This window comes from Centruroides sculpturatus, unplaced genomic scaffold (genome assembly GCF_000671375.1).
Source record: "Centruroides sculpturatus isolate CEXI.00-Female unplaced genomic scaffold, Cexi_2.0 scaffold967, whole genome shotgun sequence".
NCBI lineage: Eukaryota > Metazoa > Arthropoda > Arachnida > Scorpiones > Buthidae > Centruroides > Centruroides sculpturatus.
This window is the reverse complement of record NW_019385089.1, coordinates 4927-20843: the sequence shown is the minus strand read 5'-3', so window position 1 is coordinate 20843 and position 15917 is coordinate 4927. Positions and strand designations below refer to the sequence as shown.

The window sequence follows — 15917 nt, the reverse complement described above, 5'->3', positions numbered from 1 at the left end:
GACGTTAAAATATTCGGGGTGATAGATGAAAGGTGGCAGAGATTGTCATTGATAAAACGGAGCAGATGACGAAGATGGGGATGAAGCTAGAGACGGCGCCACGCCATCTGGTGCACGAAAACAGAAGTTGATCATTCATCATAAACGTCAAGAGTGAAGAGGCAGAGAGCGTAAAAGGGGCTAAAAGTTAGATTCTAATTAACCGACAAATAATTAAGCACATTAAATATTTGTTTAATAAAATTTTTAAATGTTCGTTAAAGCAAATTAATAAACATATAATTGGTTATCCGAAAGGGAAACCCTCGTTGATTTTAATTAAAATCTCCGTTACGCCACTTGCATCCGGAAATTGTCATTTAATTAAATATAATTAAGAAAAAAATTAATCTTATAAACGGTTAAATTGATGATTTTTAATTTGATATTATTTACAAAAATTAGTTAATTACCTTGAAATATTTTTTTCTCTCGTAATTAAAACTTTTTTTCCCACTCTTGCATTAATTGGAAAGGTAAAAAATAAGGAAAATATTTAATTATTATCTGATTTATTAATTTTTTAAATTAAATAATACAAAAAAATAACTGGTTATGAAAAATTACATCTTTCCAAATGATTAATTTGTAAATATAACAATATTTTAGGCTTTGAATCACGAAAATGTATAGAATTTCCCCTGAAAGTAAGCTTCGCCCCAATACAAAAAGAAGCTCTAGAGTTCATCATGAATTAAATAACTTGTATATAATTTTGAGATGCAACATTTAATATTTATGTAATTTTCAATAGTATAATTCATCACTATAAGCTAGTAAAATCAGAATTATAATGCAATGAGTGCAGAATGCGTGGAAGATAACAGTAATTCTAATGATAACTTTATGGAAACAGTATTAAATTAACGACTTTAACTAACTCTATAAATGATTTAAAATTATTTTATTCCGTTATAAACTCTATTTTAATCTTATATAAAGCATTAGGGAAAGGTTTTTATCATTACTTACTCTAAGAAATTACAAATTTTATCGTAAATTAGTTTATTTTCAGTACATTCATAGTTTATTTATAAATTTTTACTTTAGAAAATGAATGGTTTATTTAAATTTATTATATTTCAAAATAATAATTTTAAAAATGTATTTTTATAAAAGAAACTTTCAAGCTTTCATCTCCATCGTTTGATGCTGAAATACGAAAGAATAATGGCATTTAGAATGACACGTCAAAGAGCTACAGAGGAAGGAAGAAGAAGAGGAAGAAGAAGAAAAATCCTATTAATGTAATAGTGAATGGTGACTTTCAAAGCTGTTTCTAAGCGAAAATTGCATTCAATGAATCAGTAAAGAACTTAAAAATAAACCTTTTTTTTTCATTTCACCTCAAACAAAAGCAAATTGAAACGTTGACAGTTAAAGTTTACGATTTTAACTTTCAACTGCTAACAGTGAAATATTGCTTTTAATTATTAAAATACGGTTAATTATGATATATTTATTAAACATTTACGCAGAAATAAAATTGATAATCATATTTAAGCAGCGCTTATACATAATTCATCAACTGTACATTAACTTAATTAAGTCTGTTTGTATCCTTTGTTATTGTAACAATGAATGATAATGGTTTCTTTAATTCTTTTGTTACAATAAGGATATATTATTATTGATTATAAGAATAAATTCCGGTTGTTTTTAAGGCTAAAAACACGAGCTTCGCCTTCAAAAGTAAGAAAAAGTCCGACTTAATTACTTCCATAGAACGTGCATTAATTTACAATAAATTTGGGAAAATAATAGGCTAAGTTGGGCCAAAATAATGCGAATTTGTTCAATTTTTAGTCTTAAGATTATAGCTTTTAAGCCGAATTTATGATAAATTTGATATAAACTAAAAACTAGCGTAGTTTTGAGGGTGTTTCGATCTAATAGTTGGAGAAATTTCATGGGAATTAATATCTGGACTTTGTAGAGTTAGTGTCGTGGGAGGATTTGATAGAAACAAGAAATTGCCAAAGCAAGCAAAGAGCTAATCAATGAAGGCGTGGTTGTGTCAGCTTTGATGTATAGTGTTGTGCTATGGGTTTATTAGGGTAGGCGTCAAGGTGAGATGAGGTGTCTTTGAGATATATGTAAGCTTATATATTGTGCATTAAAATCTTGCCTTAATACAATGCTTTGGTACTTACTTAAATCCACATATTTCAATAAAGAAAAAATTAATGGCGATTCTAAATATTTTATCATTACCAGGCTCAAAACAGAATTAAAGAATAAAGTTTTTAATATTCTCACCAATACGATATGAATATAAATCATTGAATTGTTTTTTTTGCTATATTCGTTTCTAAGGAAACTCGTTAATTAATTTTTCAATACTGTAGGGTGGCCCAAAAGTGGGTTAATCATTAAATTCTAAATTGCAATTAATTAACTAAAAATGCAATTGCGTTTAAACTATTTTCACCGATTTTGTAAAAGAAAAGCGCGTGTTTCTAAACTTTAGTTTTCGATTTATATTCACGGTTAACTGACTTCTAGGCCACCCTATATAAGTTAGCGTAAATGTTCAAATTATTATAAAACTTATTCAAAAATATTTTTCTTAGCCTTTTAAACACTATACGTATTTTTAAAAACTCTTTCCTCCCTGTGAACACTAAAACGGCCATTGTGGGCCTGACCGAACCGGCAATGGGTTCGGAGAAAATTTCCTACGGTTCGGTCAGGTCCACAATGGCAGCGGCGGTGGGGGGGTGAGGAACGGGACTGAAATTATCAGAAAATTGATCACCCACGAAAAATTCCTGGATGTTGCTGGCTCCGATTTAACCCCAGGTGCCGCAGAGCGGTAGGCTGACGCCTTAACAGCATCGCCATGATAGTCGTATATATTCATATATAATTTTTTTTTTAATTTGATAAATATTTTATATTTTCTTTTATTTAGAGAATGAAGTTAATAAAAAATATTTTTCTTCTGTTACTTTCTTTCTCATTCTGTGCTGTGGCATTGAGTTTCTTTTCAAGAGATGTCCCAGGTGATTTATATATAGGCCTATATATTATTTTCAAATGATTATTGATACAATACAAATTCATGAACATTAATTATAATAATGAGAATTGTATTATTATTATATAGGCATGAAAATAGAAAAAGGACGATCTTACTTCTCATGCAAAAGTCAAAAGCTGCCATGTGATGATTTTAATGGTTAGAATGTTTACTCTTTATATTATCTAAATTAATTTTAGAGAGTTTTGAATTAAACATTTGCTTTAAAACATTGTAAATTATTAAATATAAATCTTAAATTATAATAATTAACATTTCTAGATATGTTTAAAAATATTAAAAAATCCATTCTGAGCTTCCATACTTGCCTGAAGAGTTATTTCGCATCTCTCTATATTATGCATGGAGAAAACTTGAGGTGTATTTTAGATAATACAAAATATTTTTTCTGCACAACTTTCCTCCACTTGCAAGTATACACATTCATTGCACAAGAATACTTCATCGAATGGATGCACGTAGCTTCGAATATCATCTGCGAATGGAGTCAAATAACCTGGATTCTTATTAAGGAATGGATCTATAGATTATTATGTATTTTGGAAGAAAATATTGCAAAAATGAAGAAAAAATTAAAGCCCGAAGAACTCAAAATTGTTTATCCAAAACAGAAGCTATATAATACTGTAAGAGAGAGTAACTTTTGCGCATTTTGGAAAATACCCGGAATCATTGCATTGGCTACCATTTTAATCGTAAGTAAAATGAAAAAAAAATAAGCAATTATTGTGTTTATCTGTATTAAAACTTTTGCATTTTGAATAAATATAATTATCTTTCAGTGCCAAGGAATTGAAATATATTATGGGATAAACATTATTGAGTTTCTCTTAGAAAGTAATTTTATCAATATTTACTACTTTCATTATTTTTTTCTTGTAGATTTGACTAAAATTAATCTTATTTTATTTATTTTTACAGCTGTACAAGATGCATCCGATATGGAATCTATAATGGCCTGAAATATAATTATTTCATGAAAATTTTGATGAGCAGAAATCAAACTCATTTAATTATAATTATTATTATTTTTTAATTGATTTAAAATTTCGCCAAAATTTAAGTTTTATCATTTTGATTCGTTTCATTTAAATAAACGCTAAAATTCAATAATTTTTTTCTTCATATTATGTGACTTAATTGCAAATAAATAAAACATATTTTTTAAAATTTATATTGCCGAATAATTTTTTAATCTGAAAATATTAAAAAATACCACGTGAAAAGAAGAATTGAGGAGTGCTCCCCAAAAGGGAATCGGTTCACTCCATTGGAATACAAACTCGCCTTCAACTCGCTATCTGCTGAGCGAAAATTCGGAGTTTTAAATAATTTTGTAAGAAAATCAAAAATATTTTTCAAATTAATTTTTATTTTAATACATTTGATATAAAAATAAATATTAAAACAACAAAAATAAAAGGAATTTCTATTTTTAAGTTTTTTAATATCTTTAGATTAATTTTTTATTTGTATTACCGATTGCAGCGCCAAAACGGTAAAAAATGTTATTTTTTAATTTTTCAATCAAATTTTTTATACATAAATATTTTAAACACATTAAAAATTGACCAAATTTTAAAAAATGTATATGATTTTTTTAGCGATTGCTTACAGATAAATTAAAAATTATCCTTGAAGTCACTCTTACCGCTCTGAGTACTTGAAAACCATACAGAGGGAATATCTCCGGAAACTTATCGCGGATGATCTGTATCGGATATGCCGGGCCCCGTTTCTCATTACCCTGCATCTTCTATTGTTGAACTTCCAAACCTATAAATAAAGAAAAATTCCTCTTAGTGCCCACAGGGCGGAGAAAGTATTTTAAAAAATACTATTGAGCAGGAAATATGAAACCCGAATGGCCGAAGCTTTCATCTGGCTCGTTTCGAGTTTAAATTCTGGTAAAAAATGTTTACGATTGATTTGCTCTGAATTTGCAGTCTTTGTTCTTAATCATTCGACTTTCTCTGTGGTCCCGACCAAATTAATGAACACACAGTAAAGACCCTTTAAGTGTCTAAAATGCGAAAATAATTGTAAAAATACATAGAAATCTTCTATTTTATAAGATATTTTGTCTAAATGAAGTTTTATATAATTATTTAATTATAGAAACAACATTTTATATACCAAATTTAAGTTAAATGTGTCTAGTTTAAATATTAAAGTTTAAAAAAATTACATCACACCATTATATCAAGGCGATCTTAACTATATTCAACCTTCTGTTTAATGTAAAGAAAGGCTCTTTTAATGCTCACAGAGGAAAAGAATTATAAAAAAACAAGAATTGTACTGAATCATAGACAACCGGATGGCCGAAGAGATTAGGTATCAACCAACCGCTCTGGAGAACCCGGGTCAAATTCGGGCACTCAAAAACTCCAAAAATTTCTCGATAGTAATCTATATCGCTATCTATCAGCCGTCAATTGTGGGCATGGCCGAACACATGATGGGTATAATTAAATGTTCTGATGATCATAGAGCGCGAAGTCAACAATTAAAAGAATAAAAGATTTTCAAACACATTTTGTAACAAGTTTACTCAGAGATAAAGAGGGCAAAAAAACGTGTTAAGTTATATTTACTCGAAGCAGTTTTCTTCCATCCTAGATTAACGAATTATCTTGTAATCCTTCTCCATTCTCTGAAGCGATTGATTTATCTGACGTGAAAAACTGTCTAAATCTCTTTTCTAGTAGTTTCTTTGTCCCTTTCTTTGCTAGAATTTTACGTTTAAGCTGTTATTTATTTCAGTTTTTCTGAATATTTCTTTCAAAAAATTCGTTAGAATTTACATTCATAAATAACTGTATTTAATATAATAATTGATTTTAACATTCTACTGCTGTTTGATGAACAAGATAAATCATTTAGTATCATTTCGTAACCGCAAAATGCTTCCACTTTAAATTAGTTTAGTGAATTGAAGTCATAAACCTGAAAATTTTAACATTAAAAGTTCAAATATGTGACTACATATTTGAACTTTGTGCAAATTTACATGATAAATGTTAAGTTTATGCAGGCATTACGAGTATTGATCTTTAGAAATTTCAATTCTATGTCCTTTATTTAAGTTTCCTGTATTAAAATGTGTGTTTGTAGATAAAAATGTGATTAAAAATTTGAGAAAAATTTAAAACAAAACACGCAAATAGTAAAGTAAGAAGCGCAAGAGAATCTGACGAATTATATTTAATAAATTATTCAATAATTTAATAGGTTTTTTAATTTTAAAGCTTTTTTTTTTTTTTTTTTAATCGCTTAAAATTTTTAATTTTATGTCTCTCTCAGTAGAAATTCAACTCCAACTGTACTAGAACCATCCGTCTTATTTATCAATTATTCACATGTATAAATTGCTTTTTTCTTCAATTATATATTTTAATTAAACTTTCATTCAATTATAATTAATTTAAATGTATTTCCATATTTTCAATTAATAATTAAACACAGAACTAATTGTTTAAATTAAAATTTAAAATAATTTTAAATTTTTATCAGTTCTAAATATATGTCTAAATAAATTGAAATAATTAACAATTATTAATATTATATTTGATTTAAAAATATATAATTTTACAGTATATAATATAAAAATACATATAATACGAATAAATATTTAAAAATATATATATAATTTTGTCAGAGTAGTGTAGATTTTTAAGTCAGTTTGACGTCATGTTTAAATTTAAAAAAAATTAAATTAAACTTTACGACATTAAAAACATTTTAAGCAGTTAAATAATATAAGAATATAATCAAATTCACTTCATTCTGTAGAATTTAAGCTATACTTTAACGCCACGCTTTCGTTCATTATACATTTTGTGATGGATAATAAAAATATAATCATCTAAGAAATTTTCTTTCGAAGAATTTTATATGTCAGCAATAAATATATAACAGCAAATAGAAGAAGAAGAGGAAGAAGAAGGGAAAAAGAGTATAGACAAACGTCTGAAATGCGTGATCAGACTGAAGATGCTGGAAATGCTAAGAAATGATATACGAGATCATATAATGTCTCTTGACAGAATCGAACTAGATACGTTTGGATAGAATCTTCTCAAGTTATTTTCTTGTGGTCTAATCATTTTTATAATATATGACTTGTATAAAGAGCATTAGAAAAATGAAAGATAAAAAAAAGTATCATCCACTATACAACTTTCAACTTTTCATTCAACTACTTTATTCTATTTACTGATCCCGGGTACTCTTAACGCATTTCTTTCAATTTTATTTTTATATTTTATTAATTTTGTTATATTTTAATATTTATAATTTATATAAGAAATATATATATTTTTTAAATATATTTTTTGGGTATTTAATTCCGTGATTAATGATTAATAACTATGATGATTTAATTTTAATTATTACAGTTATAAATAAAACTGTTGTGGTTTTTTGCACGTTAAAAATAATTATTTTCTACATAAATTGCTTAGAATTTATTATTTTTATTGAGTTGATTTACAGGTAAAAAAAATTGGTGCTAAAAGTCACCACAAGGTGAGAAATAGCATTTTATTTGACAATAGTTTAATTGTTGCACATCAACATTCGGCATAACTCTTAACAACAAAGACACTGGGAGACGTGGAAGTGACTGTCACATCACACGGAAGTTTATACTGATCTTGTGGTGTGATATCTGAGTTTGATTTGATGTCTGAAAGCAAATAAGACATTCAGATTGGCCTTTGGGACCAAGGTGTCACTGCTGTTCGACATATCTCCATTCATCAAAATGGCAAGTTCATCCCAACCAAACATCTTAACCTCACATTCAACAAGCCAACATTACTAACTTTCATTACTGCAGGATACCTGTGCTGTCCAGTTTGTCCATACATTCCAAATCCGCTGTGTTGTTTCAAATGCCAGTGGTTTGGACATTCTCAAACATCCTGTCGAGGGAAGAATATATGCGCACAGTGAGGAATTGAAGGTCACCAGAGTACTGAGTATACCACTACTCCATCTGTGTGAATTGCAAAGATGTGCATACTGCCTACTCCCGCAAATGCCCTGCATGGCAGACAGAATAAGAAATCCAGCGTGTAAAAACAGTAAACAACTTACCTTATCCAGAGGCGCATTGCATGGTCACTTCAAGTGCACCAGTAAGACAAAAGACATTCGCTGCTGCTTTGAAATCCACAAGGACATGTGGAGTTCAAACTGACATTTCTGTATCCCCCAAAGGAATCTCTCACTCGGCATGTGAAATGTTTACTGATTCCACCAAAAGAAATACCAGAAAGGAGAGTATAAAATCAAAAACACCCTTACCTAAAACAGAAGTAATAAGAAACCTGGGTTCTAATAAGGCCGGTAAGAACTCACTAAACAAGCAAAAAATAAAAGTAACTCTCCCTAATGTATAAAAATCAGAGGCTCAATCTATAAGTGAGTTTTCTGATCTCTCTGATGAAGAGACTAATAAAGAGGTAACAAAACCAACATCACCTCCAAAAGAAAAACCTCCTGTTAGATTAAAGAAAAATACTCTCACAAAGAACGCTGCCTCAAACACATAATAAGTTATAAAATCACCCAATGGAACTGTCGTGGTTTCCGCAACAACTTCTCCGACATTAAACACTTCAAATCATATACACAATCTCTCTGTGTGGCACTCCAGAAAAACCACGTAAAACCTAGAAAAAATATTTCTTTAAAAAGATTCAATCTGCTCCGCAAGGATGATGATAGCCACAACTGTGCCAGTGGAGGTGTGGCTATTCTAGTTTCAAATCACATCCCATCCTTGCCAGTACAAATAACCACTGATTTGCAAGCTGTGGCAGTCAGAATTTCTGTTGGAATAACTGTCAGTTTGCTCTATATACGTGTCACCAGATGTCAGAGTCAATGAGAATCAATTGGATGGATTAGTTGAACAGCTGCCAACTCCATTCCTTTTACTAGGTGATTTCAATAGCCAAAATCCTATGTGGGGCAGTCCCGACATCAATCGAGGCAGAGCCATTGAGAGATTTATCAGCAATCAGCAAATGTATTTATTTAATAGTGGAGAAGTGACATACTTCCATGCCCCAACAAAAATATTCACTGCCATTGATCTATCCTTAGCCAGTCCAAACCTATTTTTAGAATTTTCATAAAAGGTTGGATCTAATCCACTTTCTAGCGACCACTTTCCAATATTTTTAAAATTTCAAGGCAGAGAAAACTGTCAAACAGCCCGTCCACCACGCTGGAAGCTTGAAACAGCAGATTGGCCTGCATTCTATTCTCTGGCTGACATCACTGAGAAAATGGTCAATACTGCTGATATCAATGATGCAGTTGAAGTTGTCACTTACAGTATTATTCAGGCAGCCTAAAAAACAATGGGAAAAACATCAACCAGATACCAAACGCATCCGAAACCATGGTGGAACCAGAATTGCGAGGCAGCATTTAAAGCACAAAAGATAGCATGGGGAATTTTTAGAAAATACCCCACTGATAGACAATTAGTAGCTTTTCAAAAAGCAAAGGCAAATGCCAGAAGAATAAGGAGGCAAGGCCAAAAAGATTCTTGGAGGATGTATGATTCTAGCAAAACATCTTCCACTAGCTCAAAAGCAGTCTGGGATAAAATCCATAAAATCAATGGAAAACATGCCTCTCATTCTCTGTACATGCTGGAAAATAACGGCAGAATAATCAGTGATATACAGGGTATTGCTGATTTATTCGGTGAAACATTTTCTGCTTCATCCAGCAATATTATGTATTCAAGAAATTTTCAGGTCTGTAAAGTCCAAAGAGAAAAACAGTGTTTAAACTTTCATTCCTCATCTAATGAGGAATATAATGTGCCATTCACTAGAATTCAATTACATTCAGCGATCTCTCACTCGATGAATAGTGCTATAGGTCCGGATAAATCCACTACAGTATGATTATAAATCTGTCAAACAATTTCCTTTGTAATCTCCTGCATCTGTTTAACAGAATATAGACAGAAAAATACCTTTCCCGACACTTGGAGGCTATCTATCATTATCCCCATTCCCAAGCCAGGTAAACACTGTAAGAATCCCTCTAATTACAGACCAATCATTCTGACAAGTTACCTGTGTAAACTCTTCGAGAGAATGGTAAACACACGACTGATGTTCATCCTAGAGGAAAAGAACTTTTCACCACATCAGAATGGTTTTCATAAGAACAGAAGTACCACAGATAACTTGGTAAACCTTGAAACATCTATACGTGAAGTGTTTGTTAGAAGACAGCACTTAGTGTCTGTGTTTTCTGATATAGAAAAGGCCTATGATCGCTGTTGGCAATACGGGATACTCCGTGATCTACACCAATTCAGATGGCAAGGTAATTTGCCAATTTTTATAAAAAAACTTCCTGCAGAATCGAAGATTCCATCTCAGGATAAGCAACACTTTATCTAGGCGTTTCATGCAAGAAGAAGGTGTGACTCTNGTTGATTATTCCGTTTTATATGAATTCCATGTTGTACGAGTCACTAAGATTTTACAAATGCGTGAGCCTTTCACAGCCCGGCACACGTATTTGTAAAATCTAAGTGACTCGTACAACATGGAATTCATATAAAACGGAATAATCAACAGTGTTATGAGAGGGGCACGATTTTTTTCGCCATGTTTATGGCTTAACTCCTGCGCTTTTTGTCGAATATTTCTGAAATTTTGCAGGTAAGTTTGTTTATTAGGGAGATTGACTGCTATTAAATTTTGGATGGTCGTGTGTATCTACAGTAGGGTCGAACTTAATAACGGTTTTACTCGTTACTAGCATTTACTATTTTTTTATAAAACCCATACCTACCCTCAAAATTATTTTTGCATTTTATAATAATCAAAAATATAAAGCTATTTATAATAAAATATCATTAACAGATGGCACCACAAATGCAGTTTTAAATGTTGCTAGAAAGTTAAGCAACTCATTGCTGGATTTTTTAATACAGTATATTAATTTATTAACTAAATAAGCTACTGATAAAAGATATTAACAAAGAAGTTTGAAATGTGTGAAAAATCAATATTATGTACATATTTTTCGTTTCCATCTTTAAGAATTTATACAACGGTGTAATTTGTTAGGTAAAATACGATAACTTTATGAACGTATTATAAACATTCGACTCGGTTACTTACGTTAAAAACATGATTTAAAATATTTATTATAAACTTTAAATACAATTTAAAAATAGATATTTAAGGTAACAACATTTACACACAGTATTGCTTTACACTTATTGAAATATTTTGAAATGTTTATACTTATTTCGGCCATTATTTTCACACAATAAACACGAGTTGTTAAAACGTTTTAATAATAATAATAATAATAATCCTTACTTATTTAAACAGTAGGCAATGATTTATATTTAAATAAAAAGTTTAGAAGTCTATTTTTTATAACTAAAGCGATAAATAATTCTTTTCGGACTATTGATATTTACTAACACTTGTACAAAAAAAACGCTTGTATTGTGAAGTATTGTCCGATAGCGTAGGACTTAATCTAAAGCCGGGTACACAGTAACGGTATAATATGTACGGGTGTAGCAGACTTAACGAGAGGACACGACCAATCGATTTTGATCAGCATAGACATGAAACTATATTCACAAAATTGCTTTTTTGCATTTGGATATTTATTTTATTATTAGGTAAAAATTAAGTAATAAAAAAGGAAAGAAAACTGAAACAAGTTACAACTGTCGGCATAAATTAATGACAATTTAACAACTACCCTACGGATGTTCTTTCCATTACCTCTTACAACTATACGTTGCAAATCTTTGAATTTTGAAACATCAAAAACTAATATTTTCAAGGCAAATTGGCAAAAAGCTCGGACACGTATCCGCTCATTTTTCACATAGTTTCACCATGTCCAAGCCGATCAAAATCCTCTCCTCGAAGTCACGATAGGCTATGCACGAGCAATAAGCATCAAAGTCAGGCAATCTTGTAATTCTAATAACCTTGTCGGACACTAACTGGTGACACCGGCGACGGTCTTCCTCTCGGTCCTGACGGGTTATGCACTGGGGAGAAGAGGGAGATGTTCAGCGCAGAATCCTTCTGGCAGTGTCCAGACCGGCGTCGATCAAAAGGTTTCTGAAGGCGCTCCGATCGCCCTGAAAGGGTTTAATAAAAGTTTATTTAGTTCTGCCAACCGACATGAACCGCGTATTATTAGTAAATATGTCATGTACGGAAACGGAAGCTTTCTAACAATAGAGAACGATTTACCTGAAACATGTTTAACAATTTCTTCGTCGGACTATTATATTTCCCTACGATTTCGATGAATTGTTCGTCTACCACGAAGGCGGCCAAGACTCTCCATCCTTCGTTGGGCGGATCTAAACACCGACCGATTTCTTCCAGCTCGGCATTCGTCAAAAATGCAATCTCTCCTGCGAAAACAAAAACGAAACGAAAGGTGGCATGTTATTAAATGTACTTACCGGTTTATTAATCGAGATAATTAATAGAATTACGTGTTATGAACTGGAAAAAACGGTGTCTATAAGCGACGAGAAAAATTCGAAATTATCGAGTAACCGCGACGAAGCATAGTATCTGTCTCTACATTATTATTATTTATCACAATTAACTGAAATACTTTTTGTTTAACCTGAAACCTCGCAACTCAAATTTCATCCACTTTGAGAACTTATAGTGCCAATCTTCGAAGTTTCGGCCTCGTAAGTCAGAAGAAAATGCATTTAAATGATATTTTAGCAGTGACCCTACCCCTATCATCACTTCAATCAGCGGTGTAATCATGTCAGAACGTATCAGGTACTTTTTTAAAGCAGGCAAAACCCCTGTACTTTGTAAACTTTAGACTATATGCCCTGGCCCAAACACATGATAAAATTACTTCTTGCACAGTTTTTTTTGCACCGATTACGAATATGTAGGTCATTTTCAGCGTTTTTAAGCCGTTTTGAAGATATTGTGCCACAAAGTCGCGCTTTTCCCGTACAAAACTCAATAAACGGTGGCGATTCAAACTCGAGACAAGGTTAATCCCCTCGAGTTTGAATCTGAACAAAGAGATCTATAACAAAGACGATTTTTTCTTCTTACTCGTTAGATTAACGTTCGATTTAACAAACCAAAACATTTTAAAAAACGACGACGTCGACGGAGTTATTTATATTTGGATTTTTTCCACTAGTAAATAACGGTCTACTGACGAATCTTTTCTAATTGACATTTCACTCCTGAATTTCCTACCCGTTGGCTGCAAAACATAAAAATACTAGGTATTTTCAAGTAAAATGAACTGAGCACCGCGGCGTAAGTTCTTCTGTTTCGGCTTCACACGAAAACACAAATGCGGTGACAGGCTTCTACTGTTCTGATTAAAGCAGTTTAAAACCTGGGGAAGATAAACACGTCCATCGTCATAACCGACAAAACATCAAGAAACGTTTAAGTATCCAAATGTGCGGCCAACTCCAGCAAACTGTTAAAACACGCACAGGTGGATCGCAAGAAACGTGCGTGTTTCGAAAAATTGATTTCTTCACAAAATCGTGCGTGTTAAATGCAAAACGGCAAAAGAGCAAAAAAAAAGGAACCGGCAACTCTCTTCGGCCGCTGTCAAAGAAAGAAAAGTGAAAATCCTAGCGTTAAAACTTTTACTCGTTATTGACATTTATAATAATTAATAATATAAAAGTTATTTTTAGATAACATCTCATAACTATGGCGCCACATACAATTTTAACTTCGTGCTNATTTTGCAAAAAACGGACCAAATACCGTATAAACTCAGCATCCTCGAAAAACACTTAAATCATATTTTGTGCTCGCCGGTAACCTTGTATTATGTAATTTTCCTATTCGAATGCCATCATATTGCTAGTCTGATAGAAATAAGGGACCGTCGTGGAAGGGGGTTGAAGTAACTCGACCAAAAGTTGTTGACCTCTTCCAGGAATCTCTGTCCTGGAACCTCTTCAGTCAACGATCACTAATTAATACTGGTCTACTATTAATATTTGAAAAGTGATACGTGGTAGACAGGTTGCAATGGCCCCGCATTTGATCGAAGTTAACATTCGAAAGACTTCATACAAAACTTGGTTTTAAATTTTAAAAACTCTTGTAAAAATGCTAGAATTCCTTTAACATAATGATAAAGTGTTTATATTTTTGCATCAGATTTTATAAACTACGTAGAAAGTATGTTCTCATAAATACAGTATTGCGTTTATAAAAAAAATTATTGGGCTGCAATCTGAAAAAATTGTAGATTTGACTGTTCTCCTCTGTGTGTCTGACCTTCCTTAATCTCGAGAAAGGAGTTAGTTAGATGAAAATTGAAACCAGATATGGAATGCTTATGGCAGGAGGCCCAAATGAACTATATACTAACTTCCAGTTTGGAACAGAAGTAGTGTTACTTCAATTCAAAATTTCCCCAAATGGAATTAGATAGAAAACCAGCATGACTCTACTGCTAAGACGAAAAGTATGATGTACAGGGGCAAAACACTACTACACTCCATGCAGGTGCTACCTGTCGCAGTAATGGCATAATAGCGCATATATTTTGTGTTTTATCATTGTCGCAGTAAGTTGGTAAATATAATATATATTTTTAAAAATTATATTTATTTAATTCTTTTGTTAAATTTTTTCCCAATAGATAGAGCTACCTGTAAAGTCAGAAAATGGAGTGTAGACAGAGATTAATTGATATGTAGAAATCCATCAATATTTTGGTGTGAAATGTATGATATGATGTAAGTTATAAGTATATGAGTGCAACTTCCGAGTTTTGTAGCAATTGGTCGAACAGCCTAGGAGTGTATGGCAAACAAACAAAGAAACATCCTCATTTATATATATAGATAAAATAAACATTTTACAAACAATAAACTTCGAATAATTTCTTAAATGTATTGGATAAATTATAATTTGAAAAGTCATCATATTTTTCAAACTATTGATACTTTATCAAATTATCAACTTAAAGGATTCTTACAGTTTGCTCTGAATAACTTGAAGCAGAAGAGAAGAACAATTTTCAAGTTAAATAAATTACTATTACTTTAATGAAATCACAAATACTGTGATACAAACAACATAGACAGATTTAAATACTAAATACTTTTATTATTTCTTAGATTCATACTTATAATAAAATATTTATACTACTAGTGAAAGAAATTTGTTACAAAAGTTTTATGCCACTGATGCATTGCTTCCTGCTTGATAATGTCTTAGATGTGCTCAATTGCTTTAAAAATATTTTGTTTCACATGATATAGTTTTTAGAAAGCCTTTTAAAATTTACCTGAACTTCTTTCTTGTATGCCATATTACTAAAGGCTGTGTTGTTTCTCCTTTTCCAAATGTCCTCATGTTCTCTTAGTCTTTCTCTGATGCTGCAGCCCATGGCACCTATGTACATAAAACCTCTCATACTTCGACCTTTCTGTCAGTGGTATCTTATAAATCTCTGCTTTATCTTTCTTCAGTATTCTATCCTTCTGATTTCTTAGGGTGTGAATGATTGTTCTATTCCTCCTAAATACAATCTCTTCCTTTGTACAAATCTCTCCTATATCATATAGTTAACTGGGATGCTTTCCACCCCCTTTTCTTCTTTCTTATCTGCTTCTTGTTCTTTTTACTTCATTTTTTTTTTTATCATATCTTTCTTCTGTTTTATACCATATGATGCCACTATATCTTTAATCCTCCAAATCTCTTTCTTCCTATGACCTATACATCTCTGTGAACTAATGCTGTAAGTCAGTGTTTCCCAACCTTTTTTGTGCTAT

At 31.4% G+C, this 15917-nt stretch overlaps 1 protein-coding gene and 1 long non-coding RNA gene across 2 annotated transcripts; one reads left to right on the top strand and one right to left on the bottom strand.

The window, feature by feature from the left end:
- Positions 1-1610: 1610 nt before the first annotated feature.
- LOC111634512 lies at positions 1611-4162 on the top strand. Its single transcript, XM_023379308.1, has 6 exons — positions 1611-1731; positions 2954-3044; positions 3149-3220; positions 3344-3777; positions 3865-3919; positions 4004-4162. The coding sequence occupies exons 2-6, from the start codon at positions 2957-2959 to the stop codon at positions 4042-4044; spliced, it is 690 nt and encodes a 229-aa protein (XP_023235076.1). The 5' UTR covers positions 1611-1731; positions 2954-2956; the 3' UTR covers positions 4045-4162.
- Positions 4163-11745: 7583 nt separating this feature from the next.
- Positions 11746-12939, bottom strand: LOC111634519. The gene is made up of 2 exons (XR_002758234.1): positions 12361-12939; positions 11746-12245 (listed from the first exon to the last, which is right to left on the bottom strand). It is a non-coding gene; the product is annotated as an uncharacterized LOC111634519 (long non-coding RNA).
- Positions 12940-15917: the final 2978 nt, after the last annotated feature.

Bases quoted from the DNA above. Each gene is read 5' to 3' on its own strand.
- LOC111634512 (XM_023379308.1), top strand. From the start codon at position 2,957: ATGAAGTTAATAAAAAATATTTTTCTTCTGTTACTTTCTTTCTCATTC. The intron at 3,045-3,148 runs GTGATTTATATA...ATTATTATATAG, and splicing joins CTTTTCAAGAGATGTCCCAG to GCATGAAAATAGAAAAAGGA. The intron at 3,778-3,864 runs GTAAGTAAAATG...ATTATCTTTCAG, and splicing joins CATTGGCTACCATTTTAATC to TGCCAAGGAATTGAAATATA.